The sequence below is a fragment of the Phoca vitulina genome, unplaced genomic scaffold, assembly GCF_004348235.1.
Source record: "Phoca vitulina isolate PV1807 unplaced genomic scaffold, GSC_HSeal_1.0 scaffold1, whole genome shotgun sequence".
Lineage (NCBI taxonomy): Eukaryota > Metazoa > Chordata > Mammalia > Carnivora > Phocidae > Phoca > Phoca vitulina.
This window is the reverse complement of record NW_022589704.1, coordinates 3658117-3681518: the sequence shown is the minus strand read 5'-3', so window position 1 is coordinate 3681518 and position 23402 is coordinate 3658117. Positions and strand designations below refer to the sequence as shown.

Sequence of the window (23402 nt, the reverse complement as noted above, 5' to 3'; positions counted from 1 at the left end):
TTTGGGCGCCTGGGTGGCTCAGTCGTTAAGCGTCTGCCTTCGGCTCAGGTCATGATCCCAGGGTCCTGGGATCGAGCCCCGCATCGGGCTCCCGGCTCTGTGGGAAGCCTGCTTCTCCTTCTCCCACTCCCCCTGCTTGTGTTCCCTCTCTCGCTGTGTCTCTCTCTGTCAAATAAATAAATAAAATCTTTAAAAATAAATAAATAAAATAAAATAAAAATAGACTTATCAATGCATGTATGTTCATTGTACAAGACGTAAAAAAGTGAGCTTGTTTTTATATTAAATAAAACTCTGCTATGGATTAGGTTGCTAACTAAATTCTTCAGCCGAGGGTTGGGCCCTCCTTTATTAAAAATACTTAAATTTGGGGCGCCTGGGTGGCTCAGTCGTTAAGCGTCTGCCTTCAGCTCAGGTCATGATCCCAGGGTCCTGGGATCGAGCCCCACATCGGGCTCCCTGCTCCACAGGAGGCCTGCTTCTCCTTCTCCCACTCCCCCTGCTTGTGTTCCCTCTCTCACGCTCTCTCTCTCTCTGTCAAATAAATAAATAAAATCTTTAAGAAAAAAAAAATACTTAAATTTTTGTAAGTTGCTTTAGTAAAAAAAAAGAGAGAAATTTGGGGGTTCTCTCTCTAAGGCTGGAGTCACCACCAGGAGGCAGAGCGGATTCACCTGTCACTGGTCAGTGAGCTGAGAGGGACAGTGTGGGCGTGGCCCATGGCAGGGTGCCACATCAAGGAGAGCTGGACGGACATCTAGGAGGCCTTCGGGCTTCACCCCATTCTCCAAGGGAAGGCCGTCAGAGGTTTCACAAGAGGGCTTACTTTCTCCCCCGGCCATGCTACTCACTTCTCACTTCCTCAGAAGGCCCCAAGCCGTGTGTCCCCATCGGCATTCCCCAAGCCCGGCACCCTGTGGGCACATTTCTGTTTAATGTCATGGCACTTATCACAATTATAATTAATTACTTGTGATTTTTTTTTTTTAAAGATTTTATTTATTTGACAGAGAGAAAGACAGCCAGAGAGGGAACACAAGCAGGGGGAGTGGGAGAGGGAGAAGCAGGTTTCCCGCTGAGCAGGTAGCCCGATGCGGGGCTCGATCCCAGGACCCTGGGATCATGACCTGAGCCGAAGGCAGACACCTAACGACTGAGCCACCCAGGCGCCCCCTACTTGCGATTATTTAACACCCGTCTTCCCCCTGGGAGGTGTGATGGCCTGTTGTCATTGTTAATCCAGAGTTGGCTTGGTACGTGACAAGTGATAGGCCCTTGATCCGTGTTTGTTGACTGAATGAATGAGTGAATGAGGGGATGGAAGGGATGGCACTGGCAGCAATGTTTGGGGGGCTGTTGGGGGTAACTGAAATCACTGTGAGGAGACCCGCTGAGGCCTGACTGGCGTGAGGCGGTGGCTGAAGCAGAAGCTGGCTGGCTGGGGAACTCAAGGGGGAAGCGGGGGCACATGGTCCTTGAGAAGAGGGCGTGTGTGGGCGTTGAGGACGTCAAAGCTCTGTGAGCGCACCCTGCACGTGTGGTCTTCTTGAGTCCCTACAACAACCCTGTAAGGTGGGTGCCATTATTGTGACACCTTTACTGACGGGGGAACTGAGGCACAGAGATGTTAGATAAAGCTTGCTTAGGGAGCGCTGGTTGGTCGTGCCCCCACGGGAGAGGAAATGCAGGAGAAAGAGTCTCAGGGACAACAGGAGCTCTGCTTTGGACGTGTCGAGTTTGAGATGCCTTTGGGACAGGCAAGGAGCAGGTGGACTGAAGCTTTGGAGAAGTCAGGAGTAGAAATACTGACCTGCTGCTCAGGACACCGAGGTCATGATCAACTTGGTGGGGCCAGGGGAGCCCCACCAAGAGGCAAGAGGCATTACAGGAAACACTCTGAAGACCACCCAGGAATCTGAAAATACCCACCTCCACCATGAGTGCGGGACAAGGATGTAAGTGCAGTGTGTGTTCTTTTTACTTTCTGTGGCATTCAGAAATAGGTAATTAGTCAATAAAATGCAAAGATCACTATTCACTACTTGCAGGAGTGGTTGATAGTATCAGTGAAATGAGAGGTATGCACAAAGGCATGAATTTGCATTATTATTATTTTCTCTTTCAAAGCATAAAAGAGATGTGGTATCAATGATCAAGCATGTGATTTTTAAAAAATATTTATTTATCCATTTCAGAGAGAGAGCACAAGTGGGAGGGGCAGAGAGAGATGGAGAGAAAATCTCAAGCAGACTCCGCACTGAGCCCAGTAGCTCAGGACCTGAGCTGAAACCAAGAGTCAGACACTCAACAGACTGAGCCACCCCAGGGGCCCCAAGTGTGTGATTTTTAAAAGCAAAATTAAACAAGACAAAGAACTGTATTTGACCTCTTAAAAGACCCAGAAAGATTCTTAACCTTGGATCCACGAATCCCCCAAGGGCCTTCGGTTAGATTTCAAGAGATCCCTGAAATTGCATAGGGAAAACGAACAGCATTACCTCCAATTTGAATATAGGCCAAACACTTCAGTCGTATTCGAAGTGTGTGTGACTTGGCCACCAGTTGAGATCCCGGGTGTTGCTTGGCACTTCTCAGTGGTTGCAGGCAGCTGGGGAGAGTGCACACCACCGTGTCAACACTATGGCAGATACGAAGTCTTGTTATTGAATGCACTAGTACAGAAGCCCGCCTCTGTGCTAGCTGTTAAGCTCCAGCCCCCCCTTCTTCCCCCTGCTGGGAGGCTGGGGCTGGGGCTCAGCCAGCAGGGCACGCAGCAGAAAGAACCACTCCTCCTGCCTGCTTCCTGTTTCTCCGCGCGTCTCTGGGCAACGGCCGCAGGGTTCCGTTCTGCTTCCAGTGTTTGTCCCACTCTCAGAAACTCCCGTCGTCGTCAGGGAACCCTGTCAGATTCTAAAACACCCTGCTCAGAGCTCTGGGTACCCCCGGCCTTTGGAGCACGGTAACCCAGCCCCGGCTGTCCCCAGGGTCATTGCCTCCGTGCGACCTGAGCCCCTTTACCTTCTCGGGCATCCAGCACCTGCTCAATGGGTCCCTTGTATGCAACCCTTCTGTTACCAGGACTGGTGTAGACTTCCTGATTGGACTCTGATTGATACACTGTAGCACGATTTAAAAATACATTTTAGTAATATATTTCAGAATAATCCATTTACTTTGTAACCCAATATACTTTGCTTTAAGCATTTAAAATATTATTCTGAGATTGGCCACAGGTCCCCACCGGCATGCCAGAGGCGTGCGCGATAGAAAAGCAGGGATGAAGTAGAAGTGGTCGCCCACTTCATTCATTACAGTTTCTTTCATTAGGTTTAAAAGCCTCTAGGGGGCGCCTGGGTGGCTCAGTCGTTAGGCGTCTGCCTTCGGCTCCGGTCATGATCCCAGGGTCCTGGGATCGAGCCCCGCATCGGGCTCCCTGCTCTGCGGGAAGCCTGCTTCTCCCTCTCCTACTCCCCCTGCTTGTGTTCCTGCTCTCGCTATGTCTCTCTCTGTCAAATAAATAAATAAAATCTTTAAAAATAAATAAATAAATAAAAGCCTCTAGGAACACAAAACATAAAGGTTTTTCTTTCCATTCTTCCTTCCTTTCTTTTCCAATGAAGTTATGGAAGACAATGAACTTTGTGTTATTTTTCCCCCTTTAAAAACAGTACATGCTCATCAAAAAAACAAAACATTTACCATGCAGCCGTTCTAGGTGAGTGGCATCTTGGGTATATTCACATTGTTTTGCAACCATCACCCCTGTTCATCCACAGAACGTTTTCACCTTCCCAAACTGAAACTCTGTCCCAATTAAACAATTCCCTGTCTCCTTCCATGAGCTCCTGGAACCCACCTTTCTTCTTTCTGTTTTTGTGAATCTGATTAACATAATTTTTACTATTGCATGTTGCTTTCCCACGGTAAAATGGCTAAAATGTAAAATGTGATACTTAAAGCAAACAGTATTTGCCTCATGCCTGCCCCCCTCCCTTTTCTTAGTTAAATTAGCAGCTGTCCGCATAGAATGCCATCCTGCCAGTCCTAATTGTTCTTATTTTGCTGATGGTATCTGAAAATTCATGTAGGGTCATGATGACTTAAATCTTTCGACTTCCGTGAACTGCAGCTTTAGAGAGGTCATGGCAGGGAGATGGCTTTAAAACATGTGCACTGGTCACATACTTGGAAGATTTCTTCCACACGGATTTCCAGATCTTCCGTGTGGCCAATTTCACGTGGAGTGCAGACTCTTGGAACTCACACCATATAACTTCAGTTTTCTGGGGAGAAGTCCACACTGACGTTCCTCTTCCTTCTTTTGTGATACTGCGTAAACAGAGTAAATTGGAGTTTTTTTACCACTATTTTTTAAATTGTGCTAAATATACATAACAAAGTTTAGCATCTTTACTGTTTTAAAGTGCATTCAGACTGTTGTGCAGTCATCACCACCATCCCTCTCCAGAACTTTCTCATCTTCCCCAAACTAAAACTCTGTCCCCATGACACACGGACTCCCTGCCCTCCTCCCCCAGCGCCTAGTGCCCACCCTTCTGCTTCCTGTCTCTGTGAATTTCACAATTCTGGGGATCTCGTATAAGCGGAATCAGACAATATTTGTCCTTCTGTGTCGGGCTTCCTTCACTTTGCATAATGTCTTCAAGTCTCATCCACATGGTAGCAGGTGTCAAAATCTCGCTCCTTTTTAAGGCCCAGTAATATTTCCATCATGTGGATGGACCACACTGTGTTTATTTACTCATCTGCTGATGGACACTCGGGGTTACTTCCACTTATGAAGGAATAAATTGGTTTTTGTATTTAATATGAATTAATTAGAAATTTTTATGTGGATTGACATAAAGAGAATATGGGTGCTAAGGCCCCCTTTTATCATTATATTATCTGATATTATTAAGCAAATTTGGAACATTTATCACAGGGTCCCTGGAAATGCTCCCCTGTGGCCACCAGGAGGCAGGCCTTAGGGTTGGACCCCCCCTCCCCTGCCTTTTCTCCCAGACTGCTGTTCTTCACTGCCTACTCGCCTTTGCCTTCTTCCAGAGATAAACATAGTTTTATTATGTTTTAGTCTAAATGTAGGGCATACAAGTTAGGTAATCATAGAATATTAGGGCTGAAATCTCTGAATATTTCTATCTTTTTAATATTCTTGGTTGCAGGGGGCGCCTGGGTGGCTTAGTCGGTTGGGCAGCTGCCTTCAGCTCAGGTCATGATCCCGGGGTCCTGGGATCGAGCCCCACATCGGGCTCCCTGCTCCACGGGAGGCCTGCTTCTCCCTCTCCCACTCCCCCCTGCTTGTGTTCCCTCTCTCACTGTCTCTCTCTCTGTGTCAAAAAATGGATGGAATCTTAAAAAAAAAAGAAAAAGATTTGATATTCTTAGTTGCAGATAATTTCTTCTTTTTCAAAAACCCATACCTACTGTAGGAGCGCCTCTTCACCCGAAAAGAGAAGTTCATGAGCTTCTCTTGCCTAATACCATTCTTTGGAGACACAATCATACCTCCTTATCTGGCCTGTGAAGTTCAAGTCCAGCATCTAGATTAGAATTGCAACTAGGAAGTGACCATGCACCTCAAAGAAAGTAACGGCGGCCAAGTTCAGGCCTCTTGTTCTAGGAAGGTAACATGGTCACTCCTGCAAGAGCCCCCTGACGTGGAATTCCAGTTAGTATTGGGGTTCTAAGGGTTGAACCAGCGCCAGGGGGTACCTGCATGCTGTGCATTCTGAGCAGGAGACGGGGCAGGCAGAGCTGTGTTGGGCGGGGCGGGAAGGCTCATAGGGAGGGGCGGTTGGTCTGGGACAAAAGTTAACTCCCACACCCTTTGGTAAATGGTGACTGGATATGTAAGATTTAGACTGCATGCTCCTGAAATTATTTTGTAACATTGTGCATTATAGAGACCAAGAATCTGCCCTGCATTTACAGTTGGCTTTTTATTTAGTTAAATACTGATTACGAACAATTACCCATTTGATGCTTATAAGGCCATACGAAGTAGCTAACATCATTACTCCTATCTTACAGATGAGAACACTGAGGCCTAGAACACTGGCCAGAGGCCAGCAGCGAGTTTATTTATTTATTATTATTTTTTAAGATTTATTTTATTTATTTGACAAAGAGAAAGCGTGCACAAGCAGGGGGGGGCAGCAGAGGGAGAGGGAGAAGTAGGCTCCTGGCTGAGCAAGGAGCCCGACGCGGGGCTCGATCCCAGGACCCGGGGATCATGACCTGACCCGAAGGCAGACGCTTCACCGACTGAGCCCCCCAGGCGTCCCCAGCAGCAAGTTTAGACAGACTCGAAGCTTTCCGCCCAGGCAGGGCTGGCCCTACAGACCTGAGCCCGGTGTGTTCCTCCACCAGGGCCTCGTCCTGCAAAAAGCAATTGTATTCAAACACCAACAATAATAATTAACTTTCCACCCACTTCAGTGCTAGTCCTTCTGCAAGTTGCTTTGCCTGTGTATCTTTTATTGATCAAAATTAGATTCTAGCCTTTAGCCAAGAGCGTCTTATTCTGAGACTTGTCATTTGCTTCCTTTCGGGTCCCTCAGCAGGTGACTGACAACAGATCCTGTGCTTACCTTATTGGTAACTTTAATGCTATTTAAATTCTAACAAGCTCTGGGGGCGCCTGGGTGGCTCAGTCGTTAAGCATCTGCCTTTGGCTCAGGTCATGATCCCAGGGTCCTGGGATCGAGCCCCGCATCGGTCTCCCTGCTCAGCGGGGAGTCTGCTTCTCCCTCTCCCTCTCCCCCTGCTTGTGTTCCCTCTCTTGCTGTGTCTTTCTCTGGCAAATAAATAAATAAAAAATAAAAATCTTTTAAATAAATAGATAAATAAATAAATAAATAAATAAATAAATAAATAAATTCTAACAAGCTCTGAGTCCTGCCCTGTGTGATTACAGCACAAGCGCTAACTTCCGAAGCTGCTTCGTCCTTACTGTTTTGCTGGGTGTGGAGGACCCATGTTAAGATGAGACCAGTAGACCAGGCCCGCTGGAATGTTACTCTGACAGCCCTTCTGATGTGCAGACAGGACAAAGAAATCCGCAGTGTAACTCTGGAGAGGAGGTAGAATGTGTAACCATCTGCAGATTGTGTGTATGCCTAATGCAAAAAATCAGTCTAAAGCTGGGGGCTCAGTTTGCAATCGTTTGTAATGACATAAAAAAAAAAAAAAAAAAACCCATAGGGGCGCCTGGGTGGCTCAGTCAGTTAAGCATCTGCCTTCGGGTCAGGTCATGATCCCAGGGTCCTGGGATCGAGCCCCACATTGGGCTCCCTGCTCCGCGGGGAGTCTGCTTCTCCCTCTCTTGCTCCCCCTACTTGTGCTCTCTCTCTCTCTCTCTGGCAAATAAATAAATTAAAAAAGTCTTTAAAAAAAAAAAAAAACATAGCACTGCCATATCCCACAATAATGATTTTTTTTTTACTTAAGGCAAAAAGGTAAGATCCCATTCAAAGTAGTATTTAGGACTAAAGAAATATGTAGGACCTATATGAAGAAAACTATTACAATATACTGAAGGACACATCAGATTTTAGAATGGAGAGAGACATGCCTTGTTTCTGAATGAGAAAACCCAATGTTGTAAAGATGTGAATCCATCCCCAAATAATTTATAAATATAATGTAATTCAAATAAAATTCCAGTTTAGGGGACAGGACTGGTTCTATGTTTGACAAGTGGGCTCTAACGTTAATCTAGAAGAGTAAATAGTGAGACCATCAAGAAAATTTTGGAAAAGAATAATGAGGGCGATTTTCAACTTGTTTTGTAGCCTACAGGTTCTTTGTTCAAACAAAATCCTACCTCCCTATTCAAATACTTACAGTGGGTCCTTTACTGCTTCCTGAATAAAGTTCAAGTTCCTTAACCTATTACAAAAAAAGAACATTCTAACAATATCTAAAGTACCCTGAAAAGCAATAAAATTCCCATGATGCCATCGCTTGCATAGAACAGCTGTGTTGTTTATTGTGTTTCCTTCCAGTCTTTGTCTATATGCATCCATTTTTACCTAGTCATATTCAGAATGTACTTGTCTAAGGGCGAGAGCACCGGAAGCCTGGCTTCGGGAAGAGCAGTAGGCGGTGCAAAAATTCTGGGCTTGAGGGGCGGGCAGCTGCCGACAGAGGACAGAGCTCCCAGAGTGCTCCAGAAGTGCTGATTAAGGCTTTAAACCTAACCCAAACTAATTAAATGACCAAGACTACCTACGGCTTTTCTAAACCTGTACGTGAACTGTAATTCCAGAGTCCCTTATCTTGCAGGAAAAATAGTCTATGTGCTTTGGAAGAACAGACAGAATGTGCTGCAAGCTCTTCGAGCCAGTCTGGGGTCCCACTGTGACCTGCCGTCCTATATCGTGGCTGCGTCCCTCCCCTTTTACATAGGACACTGGAAGGGGTCACGGGAGTCCCCGAAACTACAAACGAATAAGCAGCAGAGCAGGGATTCCAGCCAGATTTCCCACCCCCAGCCCCAATCTCCACTTTGGAGGTTTGAGGGCTTTCTGCAGGAATCACTGGGTCTCCAGGTCAGCTGTTCAGGCTGCTGGGGATCCCCTCAACCCCGACTCCTTGGCGCTTACCCACCCAGATGGGCCAAGAAGCCAAACTCCATTCTTTGACCTTCTTGCTTGCAAGGCTCTTACTTCCACCATCACCCCCTTGGCCTTGGCGTAACTGCACCACGTCTGAAATCTCAGCTTCCAACTTCCCACCCTGTGGCCCCCACCTCCTGTCTCGCAGTGCCCGGTGCTGACTTTCTTCCTGCTACAACTGACCTTGCTTTTGAGTTCTCACTTAAAGAAAAAAGAGAACCAGAGATATTAGGCGGTGGCTTGAAATAGTTCTTCTGGACCATGATTTCTGTGCATGGGTAGCTAGGAATCTATTGGAGCATGACTTACTTGTGTAAGTTGATAAGTCAGTGTTCTTGTACAGTGTGGACGCCTTTGATGAAGGTACAAGCCCCTCTAGACCAGGGCTTCTCCCCTGGGGGCATTTTGCCTCCCAAGGGACATTGCGCAATATCTGGAGACGTTCTGGGTTGTCACAAGTAGGGTGGAGAGGCCAAGGACGCTGCTAAACATCCGTGACAGATGCCACAGCAAAGAATGGTTTGGCCCACAATGTCCATATTGTTGAAGTTAAGAAACCCTGCTCTCTATTTATGTTAGAGTTCCCTCATAAAGTCTGATCCCACATTTGATACCGGATGCCTCCACGGAAGTGGGGATAAGAGGAGGGTGCTTCAATATAATCTGAGTAGCTAAAACCAAACCTCCTGGTCGGAAGAAGCATTTCGAGAGCCTTCAGTGGGCTCAGAGAACCACGCCCTCCCCTTGTTCAAAGGCGGGTCGAAGCCGCCCCACAAGATGTTGGGTATAAAGGTGCCTGTAATTGACCTCTTTGCTGGTACTGGGAGTGACGTGGTCAGGAGTGGCTATTTGATCTCCAGTTATTCCAGAATTTCCACTCTTGTGCCAAACATGCCTCTCCAGACTGCTGCTCTTTGCTCTTCCTCAAACTTCCCTTGAATTTCATCTAAAATACCCATTTTTCAAAGGTAAGACTTCTTGATTCTATGTTAAAGTCTTCTGTAAAGATACACAGTTCATACAAACTGATGATAAAGTAGTTGCTCATGATCTGGTACTTTTCCGGCGTCTACTAGCTGATGACTTATCTTGGCCCTGTATTTCGGGGCATCGGGTGCAGAGGGGAAATACCCTTATAGTAGGGTGTGGGCGTGTGTTTCTAGTGCTATGCTGAAGTGTGTTAACTAGTCTTTATTTTCCTTAGAGAGATGATTTTAGGGATGCTGTTTCAGGAATTTCTGTACTTTGGGGTGGAAGGTGTACTTCTGATGTTCTCATGTGTCCTTAAGTCAGGTCGTCTTTAAGTCAAACGGCTTATTAGTGGGAGTGCCTGATTTTTAAACCTTTGAATTCATGTCACCTGCCCTTAAATTTCCGTGTTGGCTGTGGGTACCACTTAAATTCACATCATAAAGTCCTATGTTCCCCACACTTCCTATCTGTGAATGACATTTGTCAATCACATCTGTAGCCTGATTGATTTCTGGAGGGTAAAAATTTGCTCCATGGCTCTGATTATAAGGAATGTTCTATCTTTTCTAGAATGTTAAACTCATAGGCAAGAGGACTAAGGCCCAAGCCAAATAAATGAGTGAGAACCTCAAAAAAATATTGCTTCCATTTATCTAATCACCATATTCTGTTCCTAAGTATATACTGAAGCATTTGGTTTATTTCTTATTGGTGGGGTGTTCAGTTAGCTAGGGAACACAGTTCTCCGGACTAAAGCTTATTTTTCCTTGTCACTATTTATTCTGAGCAAAAGCATTTTAAAATGACTATTCAGAGAACATATATAGATATATCTTTTTCTTTGCTTTGGAGTTAACTTAGGGGGATTTTTCACAATTTATTCCTACATGGCTGAGAAATACATAATGGATTTTAGTTGTTTTATTTTCAATATTTTTAGAGAATAATCGGTTGATGTTTGTGGTGTGTTGTGTTCATGAAAAACACAACTGGTTTTCGTAAGAAAATTCACATTCCGATGAATGTGGCTGTTTCCTTGGTCAGGATATATGGGAGATGTTTCTGTGATCTCTCAGGTCCTCGGTCTGGCCTCGGATCACCAGTTCTGAGGGATGGCATGGAAAAATGGATACATTTTTCCCCCAGGGTTGCTATGGACTTATGCCTGGATACTCTTAGAGATGAACTTGTTTCCAGAGTACAATAAATTAGAAATTATGTTAAGTGTGGATCAGATTTTACCCTGTGACAGCATTGTTGGGCTTTCTGGCGCTCCGTGGCAGGGCTCTGTGCTGGGGAACTGGAAACAGCATCACCCCGGTGGGGCCCCAGGCAGCTCCGTGGCGGGCCCAATTAGTTTCTCTTCTCCTGCCCTTCCTCCTCCCTCAGCTCTATGGTCCAAGGTCCTTGTTATCTGGCCTCTCCTGGCCACGTGATTTATTTCTCTCCATTCAGCTCAGAATCAGGGCCAAATCCCCAAGTCCATACATGCCCCACCCACACCCCTTGGGCACCAGAGTCTCAGACCCATCCCCACCCCTACCCCAATTTCCCCCACTCTCCTTTGGCTGCTAACTTTCAGCCTCCAAAGTCTCTCCCATCCTTACAAAGAGAGAGACAAATGAACACATCCCCTACCCGGACCCTCCCCCATCCCTTCTTCCTCCCATGCTGCTATCTGCCATTCCTTACACGTGCCCAAACCACTGAAAATGGTTGATTGTAGAATTTTAACAACAGCCTGCAGTAGCCCATGTTTTCCTAGTTGTAAATTAAAGGCTTCCTCAACCCTGTTCTCTCCCCCCCCATCCGCCTTATGTAACACGGATATTCACACCAGCCTTCTGGGGAAGCGCGTGAACAGTGGCTTTTGGGAGACGCCTTTTTCTCTGTTTCTCTGCCCACCCCTTGTCTGTCTTGGCTTATTGCTGACACACCTCTCACTCCCTACATGTAGGAGCCCCATGATTCCTCCCCTTGCCTCTTTCCTCTTCTGGGCATGCTCCCATGTTCCTCAGCACCTTAACCCCGTTCGCTCATCCAACGGGGCAGCCGGGCCTGCTGGACACCTCCCCAGGGCTTCCTGCAACCACTTCCGGTGAAGTCCAACCAAAACTCAAACTCGCCACCTTCCTTAGAAAATCCAAACAGTTTGAAAGAAGTCTGGTGAATTGCTGAGTAGTAGGTAGTTATTAAAACAAACAAAAAATTCCTGGGGCGCCTGGGTGGCTCAGTCGGTTAAGCGTCTGCCTTTGGCTCAGGTCATGATCTCAGGGTCCTGGGATCAAGTCCTGCATCGGGCTCCCTGCTCAGTGGGGAGCCTGCTTCTCCCTCTCTCTCTGCCCCTCCCTGCCCTCGTGCTCTCTTGCTCCCTCTCTCACTCCCTCTACCTCAAATAAATAAATCTTAAAAAAAAAAAGTAGATCAGTGAGAGTTAATGATAACCTGCCAAAGTCCTCCATTTTATCAGGAGAATCATTCACGCACCCATCCATCATTTGTGAAGTGCTTCCCGTGTTCCAAGGTGAGAACACCCTCCCATCCTAGAAGGGCCCACTCCTAGTGGAGGGGAGGGTGAGTGCCAAGTCATAGACAGCTGAGAGAATGAAGGATGTGGTTGTATGACACCCAACACAGGTGAGTGCCCCATAAGCAGGAGCTATATGTGTGTGTGTGTATGTATGTATGTATGTATTAAAGAGAGAGAGAGAAAGCATGCGAGTAGGTAGGGGGAGTGGCAGGGGGAGAGGGAGAGCAGGAATTCCAAGCAGGTTCCATGCCCAGCACGGAGCCTGATTCAGGGCTCCATCTCACGACCCTGAGATCATGACCTGAGCTGAAACCAAGAATCAGAGGCTTAGGTGCCTGAGCCACCCAGGCGCCCGAGCAGGAAACTAGCTCAGTCTTCTTTTCAGCTACTCTTGCTCCAGATGCTTCTGTCCACTGGAGACAGCCCGGATTCTGGCCCACCAGCTATGTTCACTGCTGCATGGGGTGCAGCTTTCTCTGCAGATGCCAGGCAGTGTCTGCCCTCCATTAGATGCCCCCTACCAATGCCCGAAGTCTTTCTGGGGAGAGCTGGCTAGCACATTGATCTGGGTGTGTACACGGCTTTTTCAGCACCCCTGGAGTGGAAGAGGGGGTTACTGGTACGGGCAAGCCTGGGGGGACCACTGAGGACATTCACCTGGCCTGTCTGTTGACTGTCCGTTCCCAGTGAGGACCTCTGGGTGGTGGCTGGGAGGAGGGCAACTCTATTGTGCTATGCACGGGATGCTAAGGGCTCAGACTTTTGGTGGGGACTTGGGTTAGTGAGCCCAGCCTCATTCTTACAACGCGGGTCTGCGGACAAGTTACATGACCTTTGTGGGCCTTGGTGTGTGTATAAAGTGCTTTGTAAATGGAAAGGTGCTGCGCAGGCCTGGGTAATCTCTTCATGAACCAGCTTTTTAATATGACGTGTCCTGTGATATTAGTCAAAAGGATTCATATAAAGTAAAAAAAATAAATAAAGTGAAATGAGCTCATTGTTGTAAAAGTATTTAGAGTTGTTTATTTTGTTGTAATCAATATGAATAGTGATTCATGTTCACGAAAAACAGCAATTACGGGTGTGACTTAGAAAAATGGTTTCGGGTCAGTCATCTGATTAAGGGGAGGTTGAGAGCCCCTCCCCCACCTCCACCGTCTGTCCCCTGCTCTGTGCTAGGATCCCAGGAAGGGCTTGTCTCTGTGGTTCTAGCACTTAGAACCAAACCACAGGAGGAGGCGAAGCTCGTGAATCGAGCAACAGGCCAACACCGTGGAGATGAGTAAACCAAGTTTGGGTGTGGCCACGTTGGTTAAATGTTCTGGCATTTGCTGGTTAGCTATGATTCTGATGTTCCCAGAACGAAGTGAGACAGCTCTATTTACCTTTGGTTCTTTTCTTAGGGGCTCCTTAAGAAATTAAGTCCCTGCATATAATCCTATGGTACGTCGGAGAACTGCTTCTTTAGATGTTGGACATTTAACTTTTGTCGGGAGGGCACAGAGGATCCCACGCTTGGCGGCTTCTAGGAATGCCCAGGACAAGGCAGAGCTTTTACAACACCTACAACACCTCCCCGTACAGAGCTCCCTGGCCTGAGCAGTGACTGCATGTCTGCAGGTCCTTAACCGCCCGGCACCTGGGAAGGGGCTGGAACCTCCTAGTGAACCTGTTTCAAGGGGCACCCTGACCAACAGAGGGTGGAACTGGGAAATTGGACCAGTGTCCTTAACCTCACAGCTCCTCATACAAGGACCTGGGGGAGAACTGGTCCCGGCTAGGCGGAGGGCCGCCCTGTTCCTGAGCACCCCACCCATGCCACTCAGCCCTCTCGAAGACACCCTGGGAACCCAAGGCTTCCTAAGTGCTCCTTCTCACCTGACACTCTCAGGCGGTTTCAATTCTGTTACTGTGCCAAGCTGCCTTTCAAGCCGTGAGCACGGGGAAATGTGTCTTGGAGTGTGTCCCATTCTACAGAACGTCACTTTTCACAGCCGCACCCGTCTTTGACGTCTTCGTGCACTTTCCAAAAACAAGTTTGTAGGTTCCAGTCACTCATTAATCATCCTCACAAGTGGCCTTGCTTGAGTTAAAAAAAAAAAAAAAAAAAAAAAGGCCTGTTTGGGAAGGGGGCTTCAATGAGGGGCCCTTTCCATTAGAGACCTACTTATAATCAAAATTAACAGAAGGCAACTAGATAGACCCTTTACACGTTACTCTTGGGCCCCGGGATCTATATAATAACACCAAGAAGCAGGATTCGGGGCTCGCTCTACTTACAGTATAGACTTTGCCACTTGCCCGTGGCTGGAATGGTTCTGAGGCTTGGCCATCTCACGGGGTCAGCTGGACTGAGACACACTCAGTCAGTGGTGTCCCATCTGGAAGGGTGTTAGAAGAGCAGGTTTCTCTAATGTGCTACCACTCTGTGCAATAAGAAATCTCCTGGGCACTATTATTCTTTTATTGCCAGTATCGTTAGTTTGTTCCTAGGACTAAAAGTAGTTGCTTCTTACTCCCTGACAGTGTCCTGCCACCCACAGCTTCTGCAGTCAGCCCTTCCCGAAGTTTCCCTGTCATCCCATTTCTCGGCTGTTTGAACCTGTTGTTGCCCCACTTCCTTCCTGCTGTAGAGAAGGACAGGAAGGCCTGGGTGCCTTGGATGGGGACTCTGGTGACCAAGGGAAGAGAGTGGCTGACCAACAGTGTTGGTCTGCAGGGCTGCTGGGGGGGGGGGGGGGGGGGGGGGGTTGGTTCTGCCCTTGGTCCTCCCCTACACCGGGGGCGCTACACCGGGGGCATTATCCTTACCATTGGCATGTTTCAGATGAAGCTTGAGACACAGGGCTAAGCAACTTGCTCTAGGTCCCACAATAAGTGGCAGAGCCAGGAATTCAACCAAGTGCTTTTTTGTTTTTTAAGATTTTATTTATTGGGATGCCTGGGTGGCTCAGCCGGCCGAGCATCTGTCTTCAGCTCAGGTCATGATCCCAGGGTCTGGGATGGGGTCCCACATCGGGCTCCCTGCTCAGCGGGGAGCCTGCTTCTCCCTCTTCCTCTGCCTGCTCCCCCTGCTTTTGCTTTGTCAAATAAATAAAATCTTAAAAAATATATATTATTTATTTCTTTGAGGCAGGGGGGCGGGGCAGACCAATAGGGACAAGCGGACTCTGGGCTGAGTGTAGAGCCTGCTGCTGGCCTAGATCCCAGGACCCTGAGATCAGGACCTGAGCTGAAATCAAGAGTCAGATGCTTAAGCTACTGAGCCACCCCAGGTGCCCCTGAACCAGATGCTTTAATTCCAGAGTCCATTTAACCCCTTCCCTGCATGGTTTCATGGAGCTGATACCTAGAGACTGGATGGCTCCCTGGGGGTTGGGGAGAATGCAGATGCCTTACAGCAAATGACACCTGTTCCCTGTGCCCGGCTATGGGAGATGAGGTCACAGGGTTTAGGATGGCTAGTAGCTCTAGGATTCACCTATCTAGATTGGAATATTCAAACTGAAGTCTCAAAGAAGGCTATTTTATTGTCTGTTATTCTCATCTGTGAAGTTACTACTAAAATTATAATTGCTTTCCATGATAAATTCTGTAAGTTCTGTACTTGTTTGTGCAGAACAGTGTAAAATTATTTTCTTCAGTGAATTTAACTTTCAAGAATTAAGAATTGTAACACACTAACATATTTAAAAAGAGGTATAGCAAGAAAACAGGTATTAAAATGTAGGCATTTCAATCTCTTGGAAAGTTATTTTGGCAAACCTAATGATGCTACCCGTCAAAGCTTGGAAAGCGTGGCGCTGTGTTCACCTTAATCAGAGTTGAAGCCTGGTGAATTCCTCCCACAGCGGTCACTCCAGACATCTACTCAGCCTCTCTTTTCTGTGGCCCCTACCCTCTCAACTAGGTCAGGTCCTCCTCGGGTACCTCCTCTGCCCGCCCACCCTCCGAGTTAACCCCTTCCTTTACGAGCCCCCTCCTGGGAAGCCTGGTGCTCAGGGGCGCCGGGTCCACAGTGGGAAGGTCCGTGCGCACAGGTCTTGCGCTAACATGCTGGCGAGAATTGGATTAGGGTGGCCGAGTAGGAAATTGGGGTATTGTCACATCGAAATGTTAATCTGTGGTCTCGCAAGACTTTCTGGAGCCGCCTTTGCAGAGAATTAGGCCAAGCGATTCTGTTCAAAGTTCGGGTTTGGAGGCGGGGAGGTGCTCTTTCTGAGAAGCAGCTCCTGGGTAGGAGGGCAGCGTCGAAGTAGGAGAGGAGGACGGCGCGCAGTCAGGTTCCAGGCACCGCGGGCACCGGGCCTGGCCAGGACAGGTTAGCGTTTCCATGAAAATCTGCCCCAGCCTGGCGAGGTCAGGAAACGTGGCGTTGCTCTGCCCCCTGGACTTTGAAACAAGGAGCCTCCTCCTGCGGCTGGAGGAGGCGCGTGCTGGGAAGGCCGGTGCCGTCCCTCCTCTCGGCTCGGCCCCTGCCTCGCACCATCCTCCCGGCCGCGCTGCAGCCCCCCGGATCCGCGCCGAACCGCTGGCACCCCCGCTCTTTGCGGCGCGGGCTTGCTGAGCGGGAGGCGGGCGCGGGCGGCGCGGTTTTGGGGAACTGGAAGCCGGCCCTTCTCGGGGTGACGCGTTAACGGGGTACCCTCGCCGGCAGGTGCTGCTGTGCTCGGGCGGAGGTTGCGGCAACGTAGAAGCTCAGTTTGGCCCGAGTTCTGGGGATGTCGCGGGGCGGAAGCCGCGGGGAGCAGGGCGCCGACAGCTCCGGGGCGGGGGCGGGGTCAGGGCGGCAGTCCGCCCCGCCCCCGCGCAGGCCCCGCCCCGGAGGACCCCGCCCCGCGCTGGCTCCTCCCCTGAAGACCCCTCCCCCGCGCAGACCCGCACAGGCCCTCCGCAAGCAGACCCCTGCCCCGCGTGGTCTCTTCCGGCAAGCCCCGTCTTCCCACGGCCCTTCAATTTGCCCTTCCCCGACTTTGGGCGCGCAGCCGGGGCGGGGTTGTGGGCGGGGCCGGCTGGGTTTTTTTTTTTTTCTCCCCCGCCCACCTCCGCCTTTCCGGTGTCTGCGGGAGGGGGTTGGGCGGTGATTGATAACCGCGCAGCTGGGGCGCGGGGCGGGTAGGACGGGGCGCACGGGCTGGACGGGATTGGGGGAGAGCGCGGGGTGGGGGAGGACCCGCGGGGGCGGGGCGGCTGGGCGGGGGACCCTCGAGGGCGGAACGCTCCCGAGGCGGCCCTGGCTCCTCGGCCCCCGGGCGCCCCCGCCCCGGCCCGGCCAGCCCCGGCCACCTGCGCCCCGCCCCGGCCGCGCCCGAGCCCGGGAAAGGCGGAGACGCGCCTCTGCTCTGGGAAGGGCGAGTTCCCGTCGCGACGCGCGCTCTGTCTCCGGGACCAGTAATCCCGCCACTCCGGGGATGCGGCTGCGCTGAGAGCCTGCCCGCCCGCGGATCCGAGGAGTTCACCGAGTCTCTTTCCCGGTTGTTCGAGAAGGCGGACTTAGAGCTGGGCAGCATGACCAACCCTGCGGCCACGCAGAACAAGGAAATAGACTGTCTGAGCCCAGAAGCTCAGAGACTGGTAAGAGGAAAGCACGTTTTCGAAACTTTCGCTCTGCTTCTGGTTGCCGTTCTAAGGCCCGGGGCAGCGGGCACCTTCCGCCGCAGTCCTCTGCCTGGGGAAGTGCGGGGTGGGCTCCGCGTGGCCGGCACTCCAGAGATGAACGTCCCCACGCGACGATGCGCGGGCGGGAGCGGGCTCTGCTGTCGCGGGGGTTCGCGGCCCCGTGTGCACTGTCCTCCTTGAGCGCTGGAAAACACATTTTCCTGGAGGAAGCCGCCCCTCGCCGGGACCAAAAGAAACTCGGTCGCTCCCCTGTTCCCGTAGTGGCGGCCTTGGACGGGCTCAACCCAGCCGGCGATGGCCGTGGGTCCAGCCCAGCTCTCAGACCTGCGCGTGGTCGAGAGTTTCAGTCGCAGGTGCTGGTCTGGTGTTTTACAAAACACAGCACCTGAGAACTGGTGCCCGAAGCCGGTGCCCTCACCCTGAGGCTGGCACCACCAGTGGCCGGGGTAGTTTGGGGTACTTATCTTGCTCTGGACCTTAGGACCAGTGGGGCTGAGCCCGATTGCTCCAAATACCTCCAGGGTCCCCGGTCACCAAATCCACCTTGGTTAGTCTCCTGGGGTCTCCAGGTCTGGGCAGGATCCTCCATGCATGGGATTTTGCAATTATCCAGCTCAATACCCACCCAAGACTGGGATCATGTATGTAGGGATAGTTGGGCCTTCAAATTACCCATTTTCTGGCAGCTTGTGGTTGACTGCGAATGGAAATATAAAGGCAAAAGGGTGCACTTTGGAAAAGAACCATGAGGTCAGTACTGCAGAGAGACCCTACCTAGATTTTCACTTTACCTGGCTTTTGTGGAAGCCTTGATAGAAGTGTGAGCAGGACACAATCACTCCTTCATCAGGCAGAAGTTAATCATCTACTAGGTGTTTGTGGAGGATCCAAGATAAATAAGACCGCCCTGACCTTGGGCAGCTTCCTGATAAAGGCCAGGGAGAGGCATAGAAATAGACTTTGATGAATCCACACTTGAAGGTTGCTTTCCTTGCTGAGTAGTGTCAGGTGGATGTTTTTAAAGTTTGGGTTAGTGTGCTTCTTCTATGGCCTCATTTAAAGTCCCTGCCATGAGCCAGACCTTTGGAGCTGGTTCCTACCCCTTCACCTGGCTGGTGTCTCGGGGCCTGGGAGCCTACGGAGAGATCCTTGTGTCACCATCAGGGAAGGGCCCTCGGAAGAAGGAAGGACGAGAAGCTTGCTGGGAGATGCTGGGGTTCTGCAGAGCCGCCTAGACAAACCATAGATGGCAAGAGCAGGGCACTGTTAGCCCTGGGCAAGAGTCGAGCTCAGAGGGACAAAGCGCTGGGCAGGGAGCCGTTGATGGGGAAAAGAGTAAACATGGAGAATCAGGATGTGGGGACAGGAGGGACAGGCCATCGGAGGAATGAGAAGTAACACGGGCTGTCTGTGGCGCTGGCTGCCAGGTCCCATTAACCCTTACCCGTGGATTGGATCTGGTTGAGATGCACACTTCATAGAGGTGCTGTGGGAATAAGTCACAGGAGAGTGTGGAGTGGGCTTTGATTGAGGTGCTTCACTGTACCCCCAATTCGAGGATCCAGTAAGCTCTGACAACTAAAAATTGTTTTTGTTTTGTTGGTTTTTTTTTTAAGTCTGTGGCAGAATTCATTTGGCCGGGAGGCCTGCCCTGGCTGATGGGAGGCTATTTTCTGTCTTTATCCCCCTCATTGTGAATATTCATACATTTCTCTGCAGCCTGGGAATGTCCTTGGTTGAGGGCTGTTACTCTGGTGATTATAGACTATAGGGCCTATGGAACATATTACCCTTCTAAAATCCAAAAACATTGAATTCTGAAACCTATTTGGCCCCAGGGGTTTCCAGTAAGAAGTTGTGAACCTATTATAGGAGTTTTGTTTTGTTTTGTTTTGTTTTTTAGTAAATAGTAGCAAAAAGTATTTTAGAGTGGGGCATGGGAAATAGAAGTAAAACTCAGTCCTTCTTTTATGAGGTTAATGGTCTGGTTAAAAGGAAGTGCTGAGGGGCACCTGAGTGGCTCAGTTAAGCGTCTGCCTTCAGCTCAGGTCATGATATCGGGGTCCTGGGATCGAGCCCCACATCGGGCTTCTTGCTCAGAGGGGAGCCTGCTTCTCCTTCTCCCTCTGCCTGCCGCTCCCCATGCTTGTGTTCTCTTTGTCAAATAAATAAATAAAATCTTAAAAAAAATAAAATTATAAAATAAATAAAAGGAAGTTCTGAATGGCCAGTTGGGGGGTGCCTTACACAACAGTGAGATCTGGCCCTGGAGCTCTGTGAGTGTAGAAACCATACATTTCTTTAACTTTTGTAACTTCCTCATGCTTATGACGGGTTGTGTCACCTCCAGTCTCTTTCCACATACTGATTAGCACTAAGCCCTCACAACCACTGGTCCTGTCCTGAGGACAGCCCGTCTGGGCCGAACGTGGACACGGTCTCCCAAGCCCCATGTCATCATTATAGGTACCTGTGCCAAGGTCCCCAGGTCTTGGTGAGCGGGAGCATTGACCTGTGTTGGGGGGTGCAGTCAGTGCAAAGGTGGTAAGCCCGGCCGTCGCTCAGTCTGAGATTTTGAGCCCTGGAAATCTGCCTTGTTTTAGATGGGTCACTTTCCCAAGCAGTTAAGACACAAAAATAGTGAAGTGTAAGGTCTTTTCTTATAGGATTAAGAGTGTTCCCCTAGGGCAGAGATGGAGACTAAATTTCCCTTTTGCTTTAAGAGTTAACTTTCTCTCCAGCCTAGCTAATACAACATAGCGGAAGCCTCCTTAGCAAATTAAAAAAAACAAAAAACAAAAACCAGCCCTGCAGTCTAAACTGCCACTTAGAGTGAGCACAGGAAATCAAGTTATTTATAGTTGCAGAACTGTTCTCAAGTGAAGTTGATTGGAGTCTTACCTGATTAGAGGTCCTTATCTAAGTTTCTACAGAATTGTGAGGGCAAATGTTGGTGCAACAAGTTTGCTCCTCAAAAGGCAATGTTCAGGAGGAATTTGTTATCCCTGAAAAATCAGGCTATGTGACTCAGCAGAGGCATTGTTTATGACTAGTTGCTCAGTGTTTCCAAGTATCTGTTCATATTTAAAAGTATTAATCTTGGAACCTCAGAGGCCATAAGGTTCAAATCACTAACCTGTTATCAAAGTGAGCCTATTACACCCCCACTACAGGTTGGAACGGGGTAGGGAGCAGAGGAGTTTTTATTACCTACTGCTTTTACTTTGGGCCACCGAATTTTTTTTTTTTAAATAAACTAATTTTCATGGAATGGATTTACTAAATTTTCATTATTTACTTTCTAGATAAAATTACATTAGCTTCTTTTTCCATGTTGTTAAACAACCATTTTTTACTACATCCATGATGTAATAATTCAGAATTGCCATGCATTTGATTTGATTGATTGAGACCACTACTAAAATCCCCTTCCCCTGGCCCAATTCCAGAATAAATAAACAACAAAACCAACAACAACAGAAATGTGTATTCTGAGACTCATCCATTCATTTGGGCGAGGGCCAGAGTTCAAGTGGTTTTCTCCTTAATACAGTAACTTGACAATTCTAAAGCCATGTAAGTGGTTTTGCCTTGAGTCGAAAAGCACAACTATTTTGTAGTAGAGAAGTAATTCATCTTAAATTACTGTAATGAGGACTTTTAATTATAACCAAAATGTTTCATTCGTGTATTTGTGTAACCAAGCTTCTCGAGGCAACCTCATTTCTGATCCTCATGTCTTTTTTATTTTGTGGCAAATGGGTGTGTAATCTTCCAAGGGGAAGAGAAATAGAGTGGCCTTTTGGTGTGGGCTGGGAACCTCCCCTTCCTCCTCTGAAATTCCCCTGTGCCCATTCTCCTGGTGGGTGCCTCAGCTTGCTTGTCTTCTCCCGGTGCCTTTATTTTTATTTATTTATTTTTTTGAAGATTTTCTTTGTCAGAGAGAGAGAGAGAGCATAAGCAGGGGGAGAGGCAGGCTCCCCGCAGAGCAAGGAGCCTGATGTGGGGCTCGATTCCAGGACCCCGGGATCATGACCTGAGCTGAAGACAGACATTTAAGCGACTGAGCCAGCCAGGCGCCCCTCTCCCGGTGCCTTTAAACTCAGTCTGAGCTGAATTCGCCCTGCTGGATCCCTAGCTGCTATAGGGGATGCTGTGTAAGTATTAACAGCAGGCAACATCCCCAGACCCCTGCAGTGTCAGCCCTGCTGAATGTTTTCCGTAGACGGCTTCCCTAACCCTTGCCAGAACCTTGTTTGGTTATCTCTATGTACAGATAAAGGGGAAACTGAGGCTCAGAACGGTCAGGGGACTTTCCCAAGTGCCCCCAGCTAGCAGGCGTTAGAGCCAGCTCAGGCCCAGGCCCGCTGACTCCGAGCTGGTGCTGATCCCTGTGACCACTGTATACGGTCCTTCACGGAGGGTCTGGCCAGCAGCGACTGCTGTGAGCTTCTCTCTGCGGCCCCTGGGGTTTCCCATCCCCAGTGCGGGGCGGAAGCATTTCTTGTTAGAGGCAGCCTCTTAGGACACATGGCCTTGCCCCCGAATGTACAGTGAGACATCTTCATTTTATCAGACATTTCCTTTCTCTCTGGTAGTTTTTAGACAGAAGAACTTTACTTTTTTTTTTTTTTTTTTTTTTTTTGAAGATTTTTTACTGGGCCGCCTGGGTGGCTCAGTCGGTTAAGCATCTGCCTTCCACTCAGGTCATAATGGGATCGAGCTCTGCATCGGGCTCCCTGCTCAGTGGGGAGTCTGCTTCTCCCTCTCCCTCTGCTCCTCCCCCCACTTGTGCTCTCTCTCTCTCTCTCTCTCTCTCACTCTCTCACTCTCTCACTCTCTCAAATAAATAAGCCTTTTTAAAAAAGAAGATTTTTTATTTATTCATTTGAGGGAGAGCAAGCGAGCAAGCGAGAGCCCAAGCAGGGGGGAGGGGCAGAGGGAGAAGCAGACTCCCAGCACAGCAGGGAGCCCTATAGGGGCTCCATCCCAGGACCCCACCCTGGGAAGACAGACGTTTAACTGACTAAGCCACGCAGGCACCCCAGACAAAAGAACTTTCAGTGGACTTTATTTTTCTAAATAAGGAAAAGAAGAGTAAAAATGAAAGAGCCACAGAAATTTCTGTTTTTCTATTTTCACACTGCCCTAACTTTGTAACTGTTATGTGTGTCAGCATCCCCCAGGAGCCTCCTTACTGGGTGTTGTGTGGCTCCACCCCACCCCACCCAGATGGAGAAGCTCACTGAGAATTGAAATGATGGCCTCTGGGGGTGCCTGGGTGGCTCCGTCGGTTAAGTGTCTGCCTTCAGCTCCGGTCATGGTCCCAGGGTCCTGGGATCAAGCCCCGCATCCAGCTCCCTGCTCCGGGGAGCCTGCTTCTCCCTCTCCCACTCCCCCACTCATGCTCTCTCTCACTATCTCTGTCTTTCTCATAGATAAATAAAATCTTTAAAAAAAAAAAGAAAGAAAGAAAAAGAAGTGATGCAGCCTCTGTTTCCCTCCTGGCTGGTTCCAGAAGTATCGCTCGAATAGAGGGAAGGTTATAAATAGTTGTGCGCTGCCCGATGGAGGAAAGCCCTGGTGCTACCAGAGGGTCCAGCCTTATTCTGAGAAGGAACAATGTCAGTGTTTTGTGA

The 23402-nt window shown here is 49.1% G+C and overlaps 1 protein-coding gene across 10 annotated transcripts in view; it reads left to right on the top strand.

Moving 5' to 3' along the window:
* LRRFIP1 (LRR binding FLII interacting protein 1) overlaps positions 1 to 23402 on the top strand; it is a 142339-nt gene that overhangs the window by 43401 nt on the left and 75536 nt on the right. Inside the window, exon 1 of one of the 10 annotated variants that reach the window (XM_032392588.1) lies at positions 17409 to 17718. The exons of 8 other annotated variants lie outside the window; for them this stretch is intronic. In XM_032392588.1, the coding sequence (XP_032248479.1) occupies positions 17653 to 17718 (66 nt within the window). In that variant the 5' untranslated portion in view covers positions 17409 to 17652. Of the gene's footprint in view, positions 1 to 17408; positions 17719 to 23402 lie in introns of those variants that run through there. One more of the 10 variants, XM_032393187.1, reaches the window with a different exon arrangement.